Source organism: Danio rerio, chromosome 14 (assembly GCF_052040795.2).
Source record: "Danio rerio strain M-AB ecotype USA chromosome 14, GRCz13ab, whole genome shotgun sequence".
Taxonomy (NCBI): domain Eukaryota; kingdom Metazoa; phylum Chordata; class Actinopteri; order Cypriniformes; family Danionidae; genus Danio; species Danio rerio.
In genome coordinates, this window is record NC_141034.1 from 45,272,755 (window position 1) to 45,288,956 (window position 16,202).

The 16,202-nt window shown below is 36.6% G+C and overlaps 1 protein-coding gene across 9 annotated transcripts in view; it reads right to left on the reverse strand.

The window, feature by feature from the left end:
* Positions 1-16,202, reverse strand: part of drp2 (dystrophin related protein 2) — a 337,990-nt gene that overhangs the window by 75,773 nt on the left and 246,015 nt on the right. For all 9 annotated transcript variants that reach the window (XR_015506813.1, XR_015506815.1, XR_015506814.1 and 6 more), the window contains 3 exon segments: positions 12,536-12,682; positions 6,311-6,389; positions 722-782 (listed from right to left, as the gene is read on the reverse strand). Coding sequence is in view for 4 of the 9 variants with exons in the window: in XM_087280550.1 (XP_087136676.1) it covers positions 722-782; positions 6,311-6,389; positions 12,536-12,682 (287 nt within the window). In the remaining 5 variants the exon portion in view is untranslated.

The window sequence follows — 16,202 nt, forward strand, 5'->3', positions numbered from 1 at the left end:
TATTAGTGTAAACGAGGCCTAAGTGTGTATTTTTCACGAGCGGGTTTGCGACGGGGGCAGGACGGAGGATCAGCGATGCCGGCTCAGCATCGTGTTGTCTATTGGTCATCAGAGATGGACGATGTCATCGTCTATCGGCCCAACCCTAGTATCCATGAGTTCAAGATGAAATAAATGACATCCTGTATGCTCTCTGTATTTTACAAATTAGATGTGACATAATTGTAAAAGGAATCCATTCAAAAGGGTTGTTTTATCAAGTTATCATGAGCTTAATGTTTTCAGCTTAGAATTACTATCCAACATTTATACAGCAATTTTATGGTGTTTTACAAGGTATTACTGTATATGTACTAAATGATACAAAACACAGTCACAACATTTTACTTCTGGGATTGAATACAGTGTTTGACGGGTTTACAAAAATCTTTCAGAGTACGACATGCCAAAGGACACTAACCTCTGTGATCCCTAGACAACACAAAACAGACTCTGTTGTCACAACTATGAACTCAAATCACAAAATATGCATGGGTCAAAAGTGACACCTCACCTCAAATACCATTTACTTTTATCACAGCACACTTCTTTCATCTCCTGCACTAGAATCAGTAATTGAGTTGGCTTTCTATAGTAGCTGATAATCTGACATGCCATTTTAAATAGTCTCTCTCTCTGTTCTGATGCTCGCAGACTGCTGCTGCTTAACGGCTGAACTTACTTGATGTAGTATGGCACTTTGTTGGGCGATATGGCACGTTCCCAAGGTATCTGCACGGAGCCTGGAGTGACAAAGGAAGAAAGAGGGCAATATCAATCAGACGGACATGTCGAGCATGAAAAGCTATTTTGAAAATCTCAAACGGCCCGGCTCAAGGTCCTTCAAGCATACCGTTTCCACACAGAGAGGCTATTAAACAACAGCACCTCAAAAGTGTTCAGGATGCCAGAAAGCTTTTCTGTGAGTGGAGAAGTGCAAATCTCTTTATGCGGAACCCCTGAGGTCAAACGCTGCTGTTCAATGATATACACAAAGCAAGAAACAGATCTGTATAGACAGTGGGTCATTCCGAACACTGTTTAGGAGACTTGAGCACCTGTGTCTATCTTCTCGGTCGCTTTTTCTATCTGAATTAGGAGTCAGCGCCTTTTAAAATCTCAATTTATGTAACATTACAGTTCGAGGCTCAAGTGAGAGGATGGGGCGCCACCTCGGCACATAACTTTCACAAGTGCTTTGTGTTTATTTAGCACTCTATCCTTGCTAAACTTAAACTTGCTAAAGCACACGCTAAACTTTTATTTGTATAAGCGACTGAGCTAAAAGGCAAATTAAAGCTGCATCAGAAATGGCGTACACGCAGTAAGTGAAAAACGACTAGCATGTCGGAATTTACAACATTTATAAAAGACTAGGCAATAAGTGCCTGGATGATGTCTTAATTCCTGCGAGGCTTTGAAGTGTGCATATGACAGGCACTTTACTATCCCATAAGGCCAAAGGAGAGAATTTGTGAGTGGTAGAGAAGTGATGCGATTGATGTAAGTCACGCGATAAGGACAACATGGCAAACGCAGTATGCTCAGAATGCATTCATAGTATACAACATACACTCAGTAGGCAGTTTTGGATGCAGCAGTGGTAGAAAGAGACGTAAGTAAATAATTACTTAACACCCCTTATGTACTCCTACATATTTAAATAGTGTTAGCTGCAGTTTTTGAAGAAGATCTTTTCATTCTTTTCAGTGTTCTCTCATATAAGAGTGTCTACAGTAAACATGAGCCAGGCTAAACTGGGTTTGTGCAAGATGAGAAGCCTGCACAGGAACAACACTAGGAGATACCTATGCTGAAGAATGACTGATTGTGTAAAATAACTGAATATGTAAAGTACTGATTATATATGTTAAACATTCATATGAAGCTATATCTGTCAGAAGCTAGAGTGAGTAACATGTTATCAAGTTTTTATGCTATCATGACAACGTAAACACTTAGTACTTTTGCATAAGTTGCATCTATAATCTGGTGTCAAAAGTTGCTGACATAGACCTGTGACATCTCTGGTGACCTTAGGAAGCTGGCAGAGAGCCAAGACTAACAGGACCACTTAGAGTAAAAACTTATCCGAGGATGGCTAGGAGTTAAAATGAGACACCTAGGGGTGTGTCAAATAACCTGTATAAGGATTGTGGAAAGCACAGAGACGTTAGAAATTGTCCAGGAGAGACTTCAGAATGCTCTGAGGTCTGCTCTGCACTTTCTCAGCTTTATTATAGAGAATAAAGTTTTTTTTTTCTGGTATCCAAAAACTTCTGGTCTGATAGTGCCTCATTGATGAAATGGTTTTGTTTTCTTTTGTATTCTAAAAGTGTACTGTATAAATAAAACGTAAAAAGTACCATTACTCCATTACTTAGCATTACCAATACCAAAATAATGGGTATGACTTAGTTTTGTCGGCCCCTATTGCACATTCTGAAGACTATAATTACATTGCAACTACATGCCAACAAACTCTCAACATAGTATTAGTAGACAGTCTTCTTAACATCTCCTGACATTGCTCAACCAACAGACTTTAACTGACTGAAACTTTGCAGGTACATGTCAACTTATACTGAATCTAACCCCAACCTTACAGTCTACTTGTATCTCATATATAAGAATTAGTTGGCATGTGGTTGCAATGTAACTTAAATTTAACAGTGTGTTAAAGGGACCATTCAAATGTGTTAAAGGGACCATCAAAATAAAGTGAAACCAAATAATGTAGTGCAAGCAGAGTAACGCTATAGGTTCTATATCCTAGTCGAAAGGTACAGTATGAGTTAAAAGAAGCCCTTATAACATTACTTAAGAATAGTGAGTAGCGAGTTTTTCTGTGAAAAGAAAACTGTGGTATTCCACCATGGACTATATATTGAAAATGTGAGACTAAATTAATGTGAGAACAAATTATATGAATATTTGCATTATATATGCAGGGAGCATTTATGAAGTGCCCATGTTTTGAGGACGGTCTGTTTTCTATGTGCCATTTGATTGAATCGGAATCACAACACCACATATTCTACTTAGCCAATCACGGTAGACAAGAACAAATAAACATGAAAGCAAAAAGTACAGATACAGCATTAAAACATTCTCAAATTTTTTGATTTTTGATTTTATTTTGTTCACATTTTTACTCCTTAGTAAAGTAAAAAAAATAAATAAATTAAAAAAAGCATGCAAATTACGTAATTTCAGCATTTGCAATTTGTTATTTTGCACATCCCTGGGATCTCTTACACTACACTGTTTTTTTTTTTTGGCATTTATTTGCAATACATTGTGGGACTTGGGGACCATCAGGGTATGACCAAGCGCAGTATGTCAAACATTTTGACATTCAGGGATTTTGATTGTTGCAGTCAGCATCACTGACTTTACAATGACTTTTTAAAAATGTGAAGTAAAAATTTTTCAGCAAGTTATTTATCAAGTCATTATCTGATTTTTATTCACCTTAGAAGAGCAACTAGTTTTAGACTCCAATCTGCCATTAATGACCTTGGATGTACGACATTTCTTTATATACTGTTGCTATTTTGGTTGATTAACTTTAATATTGGTATGCTATTATATTATATTTAGCTATATATTATATATAGCTATTTTAACAATGTTTTCTTTGTATCATACTACATGCATTCTATATGACCATTCTTGGATTAATTGGCAATCAATTTGAGTTGTAAGTAATGTACGCTGCCAGCTTTTTCAGTTATAGTCTGAATTGCATTTTCACAGCATTTGAATATAGAGTAGATCTTATTAATGAAATTTCTCATTAGTTCTCATTTAAGATTGTGTAAAGCTTCTTTATATAAGCTATATTTATATTCAAGTATGATTCTACCTGATTAAACGGAGCAATTTTTGTTCATAACTGTGCTTGATTGTAATTTAAAATGAACTGACTACAATTAGGCCTGACACAATAATCAACATATAGACTTCTCATAACTCATGGACAATTTCTGGTGATGCAATATATATCGCCCATACATAAAAACCAATTCTTGCAACATTTTAGCTGATTGTGCAACCTGTCAGTGTCTGTATAGTTTAAAAAAACTATACGATAGCATATTTTCAAGCGTGTCTGACAACTGAAAATAGATCTGGAAGGAACCTCTGTTACTTTTTACCTTGCACTTTTTTTGTTAACACTTATTGTTATTTATTTGTTTACAATATACGGTTTCACATTCTGATTCCAATGCAGAATTATTAAATTGTTAAAATTACAATAAATAAATTAAATTTTCTCAGGGAAAAATTATTGTACACTGTAAAAAAATAAAAATAAAAATAAAAATAAAAATAAACAATCTTTATTTCTTTTTGCTTTTTCTTGGTCACTCAACTTTTAAAAATATTAGCTGCACTGACCTAAAATTATTTGTCAGTAACACAAAAAAACATTTAGTTTGGTCAACGTAAGATTACTAATTTTCTGGAGATGTGAACGACTCAGTAACAAAACGTTTTAAGTTGTGCCAACTGAACATTTTTTTCTGCAGAACTGGAATGCCTGAAGTTGAGTGAACAGAAAAAAAAACATAATCCTTATCTCCTTTCATTTTTTCACATGTACTAATTATTTTTTCTTAATTAACATGACAGTAGATAGTATAGACATGAAAGCATGGGGAAAGGAGGGAAAGGAAGGATTGGCATAGGACCTGGAGGCGGGAATCGAACTTGAGTCACAGTGACCACCGGAGTGCCATGTGTTGACACACTAACCTACACCATGGCTACATGTACTCACCTTTTAAAAACATCAGTTGTACTGACCTAAAATGTTAAAATTCATGTGGAAATTTGGAACTAATAATACATTATCTGAACAAACAAACATAGTTCAATTGAAAAAATAGGATGGCATGCTTCACATGTGAAGCATTACAAACCATTTTCCCCTGTTTGTCCTGCCATGTTTTGATCCTTGTTTTGTTTACTGTTATTGTTTAACTTTCTGTCCTGTTTCTAATTCTGTGTCTAATACATGTTTTGTTAACATTTGTCTCTGTTTAATTATTTTTCAATTGTTTGTGCAATGAAAGGAAAACAAGGATTATGTTTTTTTCTGTTCACTCAACTTCAGGCATTTCAGTTCTGCAGAAAAAATGTTCAGTTGGCACAACTTAAAACGTTTTGTTACAGAGTAGTTCACCTCTCCAGAAAACTAATAGATAATCTTATGTTAACCCAACTAAAAGTTTTTTGGGTTTTTTTGTAATACTGACAAATAATTTTAGGTCAGTGCAGCTGATGTTTTCAAAAGTTAAGTAAATAAGAAAAAGCTAAAGCAAATGAGGATACTGTTTTTTTTTTTTTTTTTTGGTACTAACAAACATTTTTATAGAGAGTGTACATATACTGTCATTCTATCATTATATGATGAGTGGCATAAAATGCTCTTAAAATTACACTAACATCATTTATTGAAATATAGTTTGCTGCAATATATCATACAGTAAAAAGTAAATATTGTGGCAAGCCTAACTATAATATGCATATGAAGAGTTTATTTGCAAAAACAGACAATGACCATTTTTAGATTCTACCAAAAATGTCAATCTTCAATGTAAAAACAGGACCACATAAAAGCTCCCGATTTAGTTATTTCCATAGATTGTTTTGTGTTTTGTTTTGTTTTGATTTATTTAGTTTTTTTGTTTTGTTTATTTGCAACTGTCCACTTCAATGCACAACATAAAAAATCTGAAAAGGACTAAAAGTGGAGTAATCTGTTTTTGTGAATAAACATATCAAATATTCCCCTTTAGCCTGCTTTAAAAGGACAACAGTTTTGTAGTCAAGAACAACTCATTTGGGTCCAGTCTGAAACTTGATTAAATTAAAATCTGTCTATGTCAAATAAGCTTCAAATCTGAGCCAAAACCAAGTCTGAATGCTCCCAGGTCAACGACAAGACTAACACGTCACAATTTTCAACACTACTTGAAAAGTCCATTAACACGGCAATATTGAATTGATTTGTAGTGATTTACTGTGCCCAAAGAAGTTTGGACACCTGCTAAATAAAGCTAACTTCACAGCAGAGACTGTCTTTGTCCTGCTTTGTTCCAGCACACAGATCTAATGTCAGAGTGACAGTGAGAATGAATAGAGACACAGCCCACCCTGCCCACTTAAACACAGTCCTGCCATCAGCCCCGTTCCTCACTCTCTACTCAACATCACACTCCAGCACACCCCTCCACAGCTTCAGATGAGATACTACACTTACTGGAGAGAAAGTGCTGCGATCCTGGCCCAAAATCTCTGTGGGCATCTTGCAGTTGTTTCAGGCGTTCTTCAATTGACCCCTGGGAAGGAAAAAGACAAAGAGATGCCATCAGATTCAAGAGTGATTCATTTCACACACTAACAAAAATGTGTCAGTAACACCTTATAATAACTACACAATTAATTATTTATTAAGCAAACAGTTAAGTCATTATCTGTCAAGCAGAAACATTAGTAAGCAGTTTATAAATACATCTACAAACGCTGTATTCTTGACTTATAATGTGCTTAATGATTGTATTTTCATACTTTGTTAATGATTTATTTTTCATTACTAAATTAAGTATTGCATTATACAAACTAGTTATTTAAGAATAGTTGGTGTTGTTATTTTAACATCTTTCAGAATGCGTAAGTAAATGATTAATACACTATTGAACATTTGCAAATCTTATTATTCAGGCATATAATAGGTTACTTTTCATGGTAATACATTTTTTTATTAATTTAACTTCATCCATGTCACAATCAGCAGTGATCTAATCCTTGCAGTAATCAAGCTCAGTAAAAAACTACAAATGCGTCATTATATAAACTACATATCCAGTCATGCCCCACACACACACACACCTGTTCCAGATCATGATTGACAACAAACACACACAGCCGGAGGATGGTTATGAACTGATTACAAGGACTATTTAAGTAGCACAGACACACACCAGTTGCTGAGTCTTGTTTATCTGTGAGCATTACGACGCGGTTTCCTTGTTTAGCCTAACCGTGTTTTGACCCTTTGCCTTGTCTGTTTGTTTTGATTCATTGCTGCCTGTACCAACTTCATCTGCTGTCATTTCTGATATTCGGGATTTAGATTTAATGGATATAGAGTAATGTAAATATTGTAAATATTGTAAACCAATCTTGTTACATTTAAATAATGTGTAAAAACGTTGTGAAACATCAATATCTGTGCAATGTCCATTAATATAAAAGTTTATCAGGCGTACAGGTAATATGAAGTAATATAAATAATTAATAGTTTTATACATTATATTTTGACTTTTTAAAAATAGCTTACATCAACAAATAAAACACAAGGTGGAGCTACTCGGCAAAAAGGGCATGCCTCTTGTCACGGTCGGTGTTAGGGAAAAAGAAGTGAGGACTCAAGTGCAGGAAAAATGGGAATTTATTAAATTATAAAAATAAAATAAAATGCAAAATAAACTACCCCGAAGGGGAAAACATTAACAAAACAAATACATTCACATACAAACAGGACTGGGCAGACTGGCAAGGATGAGGACTGGAAACACAACAGGACTAAACTTCAAACGACGAAATGTGATGACGAACTGGCACAGGACCGCAAATGTGAGGGGTTTTTAAACTGTAGAAATTGACACACAAACAGGTGAAAACAATTAACTAATAATGGGTTAACAAGGAGGGTGGGACAAGACAATAGACGGGAGAGTGCATGACACAGAGAGACAACACAAGCCATGCGCTCACATAACACAGGACAAGAACATGCAGCCAATGAGAGAACTCATTAACCGCATGTTCATGACAAGACAAGCACAACACTGAAGCACACGACAAAAGCACGTGACCACAATGTAAACACATAGCCACGTGCTTTGACAGACGCAAGACACGAGCACACGGTGAATGAAAACTCACAGTGCGCTCACACATGCAGCGTGCATGCTTCATAGTGTCCAGATTCTGCCACCAAAAAAAGAATTTACATGACCAGAGTGGCAGAACCCTGACACCTCTCCCCGTTTTTAGAAGCTGTCAATTCTTTTATTTTCACCATATTTAAGGTCTTGATCTCTTTTTCATCTCTTGTTTATCCTCATAGCATTCATGTGGAATAGAAGAACAGCATCTTCGTTTTTCATGAAATGGAGTTTCTGTTTGACGTATAGTAAACCAGAATCATTAAAAGTAGTGCTGCTGCGCAAAAAAGTTATGAATGCGACTTACACTTCCGACTGTACATTGTGTTTTCTTTTTCTTATAATGCACAGAGTTTTGAGGTAAGGGACGTTTTCATTTGCCATTCAGTGACAGTCGGATCGCTCATGCAACTCATCAAACTCCATCTTTTAAAATCTAAAGTGGAATAAAACGGTCTCTTCATAAAAGCCGGCATATCAGCACGCTGCTACATTGAAAACATGATTCGATTCAAGCCTTCTGATTGGTTTTCTGTATATAGCGGCTTTTGCGGTCAAAAGCAAGTGGCGTTTAGTGGCTTTTGCCAACAAACTGTTATTTCTGAATGGGCTGATGCTGTGATTTGAAGCAAATCAATTTGTTGAACATGTACTACGTACCTAAAGCATTCACTCAGTGCCATTAGCTCATTTTCATCTGAACTCTCCATTTTCATATGATCTGCCACTGAGTTATACACAGGGTGTCCGCAGGGTCTTAAAAAGTCTTTAAATGTCTTAGATTTCAAACACTAAATTTTAGGCCTTAAAAAGTCTTAAATTCGCTGAAATATTGAATTGTAGGTCTTAAATCATTTCAAATGGGTCTTAATTTTCCAATGTCCATGTAAAGCTACCCAATTAGGCCTGTATACTGTATACAGTCACCAACAATACATCTCGTAAACTTTTATCAAAACTCTAATTACAACTCTATTTAACAATGATTCCTCACAATAACATTTGTAAGTTCTCCATGTATTTATGGGCCATATGTGGTGAGGACACTGACCTAGAAAGACATGTACATTTAAGTTATTATAGTTTTTAAAGCTTGTTAAAAAGTATATATGGTTTGCTTGTTTTGACACATTATTTAAGTATTTAAAATTTTTTTCTAAATACTTAGGGCAAGTAAAAATCCTTACTATTTAGCCCTGTATGAGTCTGAAATTTCATTCATAATAGTCTTAAAACAGTCTTGAAAATTCTTAAATTTGACTTGGTGAAACCTGCAGACACCCTATATACAAAATAATTGAAATATAGATGTTTGGACCAGAAACAAGGCAAACATTCTGAGTAAGTAAATCATTTTTGCAGAGCAGATGTGAAATAACACTGCACAGTCTTCATTATATAAATAATTAAATATAATTATTCATAATTACACCCACAAATGTCATAATTTTGTGTGCCCAAATGTTTAAACTTGCTTGAAATACAGTCACAGGCCTTAAAAACATTTATTCATTCACTTTCCTTTGGCTTAGTCTCTTAATTATCAGGGGTCGCAACATCGGAATGAACCACCAACTATTCCAGTATGTTTTTACACAGCAGATGCCCTTATAGCTGCAACCAAGTACTGGAAAACACCCATACACATTAATTTACACATGTACTCAAACACTACGGCCAGTTAAGTTCACCCAATTCTCCTTCAGCTTATGCCTTTGGACTGTGGGAAAACAAGAGCACCCGGAAGTAACACACGTGAACATGGAGAGATCATGAGAGCTGAGACTCGAACCAGTGACCTCCTTGCTGTGAGGTGATAGTGCTAACCCCTGCACAATTGTGCCACCCACCTTAAAACACATGCCAGTAAATAATTAACTTTCACTTTATTATAGTTAATCATCGTAGTAACTCTTTAAATCACGTCTGTTCTTTGGCTCTTGGTCAACTATAAATCAGATTCAACACTGCACACACTGTAGTGTGTTTATTGCAGATGTGCACATTTCAATATTGATGCTGAGTCAGAAAAAGTGTCAGCATCTCTTCAAAGACTTGGATTAAACAGCTTGATTCCTAAGACTTGTGTCAAATGGAGCATGTACCAGTCTGCTGCCCCCAATCAGTTTTACAAGAGCACAGGTGAGAATACAGATGAGCAGCGACTGAGATAAATGTTCAGAAAAGTCTGTGAGGAAAGTTGCAGAAGTTCGGAAAGATTAATCCACATCTGTCACTGGTGCCATCAACCAGACGTCTCTGGAAAATTGAGGACAACCTAATTCTGACTTATTTACAATGTATTCCATTCAGAAGGTGTCAGAAGTCTAAAACATACAACGACTGGCGAACCCGCTCAAGCATGAAGTGTTTTTCTCCTCATTCTCTTCCTCTCTGTATTCTATGTGTTTCTGTGAGGCATTTCAAGGACAGCCAGGACTGCTGCACCCTAATAGAGAGAAAATATTGCTCTCTGTAAAAGCAGACATCTCTGTTAATCATAACTACAGAGTCACTAATTGTCTTGTTAGATAAACATTAGGGCTGCCAATTTAACAGGTTCATTTAGTGCAATTATTAATACAAAAATAATGTTCAAACTTAGTGGTCTGGATTATGTTTATGTTTTTGGAAAGACACATTTATTTTCGTAAGGGTGCATTAAACTGATTAAAAGAAACATATTTAATATATAAATACTACATAGTAAATAATATTTATATATTTTATAACTTCAGACAATAAATGAGTAATTGGAGTGTAATTAACGATTAAAAATAAATAAATAAATAAATAGTTCTGTCTGGTTTTTGAATCTGATTGGCTGATAGGCATGCAATAGTCTGCAAAATCAGCACGTGTATAGCCTCGTCAACCTTGTGTATTACTCTGCCCATATGACAAGCAGAGGACTAGGCTCCCAACGTTTTGACGAATATCGCAGCTGTTGGACAACATAATGTACTTTTGAGTTTTTAGGCGAAGATGTAGTTGTTTAGATTGAAACTTTGCAGGTTATTTATAGAGATAGTGCCTTATTTAAAATCCATACTAATTACAATAGTCAATAGTCATTATGGGCTATTGTGTGTAGAATTTTGAGGAATTAAATAAATGTAATTCATTTTGGAATAAGGCTGTAACATAAACAAATGTGGGAAAAGTGAAGCTCTATGAATACTTTGGCTTAGTCCCCGATTTATCAGAAGTCACCACCGTGGAATGAACCGCCAATGACCCTGAATTATTTTTTTTTTACGGGGCGGATGCACTTCCAGCCACTGCACAGTACTGAGTAGACAAACTCATGAACCCCCGGTGCTGGGAAACACCCACACACAGCCCCTAACAAACTTTTACAAAGCATTTCTCGAGGCGTTCGCACTTCACCACTAAACACACTTCCTCACATTAGTCCTGTATGTTTGCCCTCGCATCAGGTCACACAACAAACTGCTTCGGATATGGATTTCCTAGTCATTTGGATTCACACACTCCCACACACTCAAGTGTACTTCTCATTCTCCCCGCACGCCTTTCTGGCTCTCTTAAGCTCATCTCACACATAAAACAACCAGATGCGATCGAAACACTCAATTTCATTTTACATCTCCTCTTTTTTTTCCCCTCATCGGAAAGGCCTTTGTTTTCCCATGAGAATGTAGACAAAAGGCAGTCCCCGTGAACGAAAATAATGGAGCCATCACTGATCCCAGCGAGGCAGGGACGTCGTGTTAGGGTGCTTTCACACCTGTGAATCGATTCAGTTGTTCCGAAACAGAGATTACAATTGTTACATTGTTGCTCTTTGCTCTTGGAGCGGTTCGCTTTCACACTGCAAAGTTTCTAAACGGACCAAAAGAGTTAAAACAAGTCACGTGCGAGTAATCTCTCCTCACATTGGTCAGAGTGTCAGGGTTTGTTTTGCAGCGTCCCGCTCAGCTGTCAGGAGAGGTGGTGGTTTGGTGGTGATTGACAGGGTGCGCGCGCGCGACATGTCTGAGGAGAGACGCGGTGGGGAGGGGTGAGAAGGGTGCGCAACGATGCCTATTTGAGGGAGGGAGACGCAAGATTACCGGGAGATCATCACTCGTTTGCGGGCATCCGGAGACTCGCGAAACTCCCCGCCCTACTCATAATTCTCTCTTCATATAGCCGTAAGCCTATTACGTATGCATAAAACACTGTGATAACCGCGCTCGGATCGGATCGCTTTCTCACTGCAATCGAACCGCTCCAGGGTTCGTTTCAATCGAGCCGAGACCACCTCATTCAAGCGATCTCGGAGCGATTACTTTGGCGCGGAACAGAGCGCGATTGCCCTGTTCACATATGCCAATCGAACCGCGCTAACTGGCCAAACGAGACACGTTCCGAAACAAAAGTGTAGGTGTGAAAGCACCCTTATATTCCATCTCCTAAGCTCAATTTTTCATCGCGTATATATGCACAAAGTGAGTTAGTGACCCATGCACTTAATGATCTCTGTTGGGGTCTATTAGTGATGTGAGTGAGAGATGGGGTAAATTCAGTACCTGCAGAAGTTTCCACCGGTTGTTAAGGTGCTCCAGGGCTCTGGCGTTATCCATGGACAAGTGCACGTCAGATATGGCCAGCTCATGGGCCAGGTCATTGATGTGCTTCATTCCTTCTTTAACCTGGCTCAGCTCTTCTTTGAACAGCTACAACACAAAGAGACATGAGATCTAAAGGATAGTTCACACACACACACACACAAAAAATTTAATACAGTCATCATTTACTCAAACCTTTATGAGTTTCTTACATCTGTTGAACACAAAAGAAGGTACTTTCAAGAAAGCTGAAAACTTGTAGCCATTGACTTCCTTTGTATTTGTTTTGTCTATTATGGAAGTCAATGGTTAGGGGTTTTTCAACATTCTTCAACAAATATATGCAGAGGATGGGGTCGACAAGTTAATTTATTTTCTGTTCTATTGTACATGACATTTGGAGGATTTTGTAAGGCCTCTAATGCGTAAAAAAAAAAAAAAAAATTATCCAATGGCATAAAACGGAATAAAAAAGTTCCGCGAGTAGGACTTCAGGAAGTTGTGACTATACTGCAAATAATAATAATAATAATAATAATAAACAATGAAAATAATTATGATGCCTCACAGCAAGAAGGTCGCTGGTTTGCTTGTTTGCATGTTCTCCCTGTGTTGGCGTGGGTTTCCTCCGGGTGCTCCAGCTTCCCCCACAAGTCCAAAGACATGTGCTATAGTTGAATTAAATAAGCTAAACTGCCCATAGTGTGTGTGAATGAGTGTGTATGGATGTTTTCCAGTGATGGGTTGCAGCTGGAAGGGCATCCGCTGCATTAAACATATGCTGGATGAGTTGGCTGTGGCGACCCCAGATTGACAAGGGGACTAAGCCGAAAAGAAAATGAATGAATGTATAATAAAAATAGTAATAATAAAAATAGTAATAATAATAATAATAAACTATAATAATAATAATAATAATAATAATAATAAACTATGATGATAATAATAATAATAATAATAATAGGAATAATAATAATAAAATAGTGATAATAATAATAACAACATTATTAATAATGATAATAATAAATAAATAAATAAATAAATAAAGGGACATTTTAGCATAGCTTTTTTTGTAAATACCCGTTTAATCTCGTTTGTCAACAATATTGCTGTCGCGTGAGGGATACTGACAACAGAGTTGGGGATCCAAATGCAGGTTTATTATAAGAACAGTTAGGCAAGCAATGGTCAAAACGGGCAAACAGATGCATGCAGTGAACCCAGAGTCATGGTCAATAACAGGCGAATGGCCTAAACAAACGTAAACAAACAAAAGGGTCAAAACACAGAAAGGCAAGGCAAAGAAAACGTGTTGTAATGTTCACAGTACAGATAAACATGACTTAGTCATAATGTGTGTGTGTTTGTTTAAATAATCCTTGTAATCAATCTTTCACAATCCTCCAGCTGTGTGTGTAGTCAATCATGATCCAGAACAGGTGTGTGTGTGTGTGTGTGTGTGTGTGTGTGTGTGTGTGTGTGTGTGTGTGTGTGTGTGTGTGTGTGTCTGTGTGTGTGTGTGTGTGTGTGCGTGCGTGTGTGTGTGTGTGTGTGTTGCATGATAGTACATGTAGTCCAAGTAATGGCAGATTTGTAGTCCGTTAGCGATCTGCAGCAACTAAATAACAGATAATCATAACAATTGCATTTATAGTAATCATCACAGCATTTATGCTGTATTTCATTTTCATATCTAAAGTTTGTTGACAATGGAATTTAGTCATGTTTTGTTGATGAAAGCAAGTAAATTGTGTCAGTTTTCATTTTTGGTGAACTATCTCTTTAAATAAACAATTATTAAACTGGCTAACCATTTGTTTTCTGAGTGGATTGTAAATTGTCACTACAAATGTTGCACTTATTGAGTGTTATACTTAGGGATGCTATATATTGCTAATAAGATAAAGAAAAAAAGAAAAGAAAAGTTTTGATATAGACAGGTTGGTCATGTATTCATTCACAGCTACCACTGCCTGCTTCCTTTCACTGAGATGCAACATTGGGCATAAGTGCAAGAGGCAGTCAGTCTGTCGATGACACAGAGTGAAACTACACCAAATGTCTAAGTGTGACAAGACTCAGTGTGTGTGAACCGGTGGCACAAGGAAATCGGTAACAAATGCAGAGAGATGACAGCTAATAAGAAGCTGACATATTCATATGAAATATTCATGTGAGCTGACAACTAATAAGATTTGCATGACTATTCAGAAGTTCGGGTCGGTAGTTTCTTGTAGTTGTTTTTTAGCACATTTGAATGAAGTTTCAAACCCTAAAACACACAACTCAAATACTCATTTATTTAGGTAATTTTAGAGGGTTATTACACAGTCTGTTGAGTCAGATTTGTTTCAGATTTGTGCAACCCACTAGAACAGGGGTGTCAAACTCAGTTCCTGGAGTTTAGCTTTAACCTTGATTAAACACAATTGATCAAACTAATTAAGTTCTTCAGGCTTGTTTGAAACCTACAGGCAAGTGTGTTGAAACTAAACTCTGCAGGGCTGTGAGTTTGACACCTCTGCCTTAGGGTTTGGGTCAAAAGCAGGAAACTAACAAGTTTATTTAGCACAGGTTTGCTCATTTGCTCCATAACACATAACAAGAAACATTTCCAGAACATTCAGTAATGTTCCTTAAAGGTTGTGTAAACGTTGGCACACAACATTATTAAAACAACGTTTTATAAAGTTCTTCTAACATTGATAGAAAACTTCCTTCATTCAGTCATTTTCTTTTCAGCTTTAGTCCTTTTATTAATCTGGGGTCACCACTGCGGAATGAACCTCCAACTTATCCAGCATAAGTTTTACGCAGCGGACGCCCTTCCAGCTGCAACCCATCACTTGGGTTGATAGAAATTGATAGAAAACTTATATCATTAAAATAATGTGAAATAACTTTTTGATTGAAGTTCTGAAATAATTCATCATTAATTAATAATTAATAATAATAATGTGAGACTGATGGGGTGGCATAGTGGCTCAGTGGTTAGCTTTGTCGCCTCACAGCAAGAAGGTCGCTGGTTCGAGTCCCAGCTGGGTCAGTTGGCATTTCTGTGTGAAGTTTGCATGTTCTCCCCATATTCGCGTGGGTTTCCTCTGGGTTCTCTGGTTTCCCCCACAGTTCAAAGACATGCGCTATAGGTGAACTGATGCACTAAATTGGCAATAGTGTATGAAAGTGAATGAGTGTGTATGGATGTTTCCAAGTACTGGATTGCAGCTGGAAGGGCATCTGCTGTGTAAAACTTATGATGGATAAGTTGGCGGTTCATTTCGCTGTGGCGACCCCTGATAAGTAAACGGAGTAAGCTGAAGGAAAATGAATGAATGAATAAATGAATGAATGAATGAATGAATGAACGAATAAACATTACGCATTTGGAATAACGATATTATAACCAAAACATAATGTTAATAAGTCATCAAAAAAAATCTGATGTTTTAAATGATCTAAGAATCTTTTACCATAACGTTCATGTAACTTAGCCAGAATGTTATTTAAATTGTTCTGGTAACATTAGAGCAATGTGAATATAATGTTCTAAAACGTTTTAAATAACATTCCGAGAATATTAATATAAAAAGAAACTGAAATTTTTTAAAACTTAAAAAAATTTAAGTTA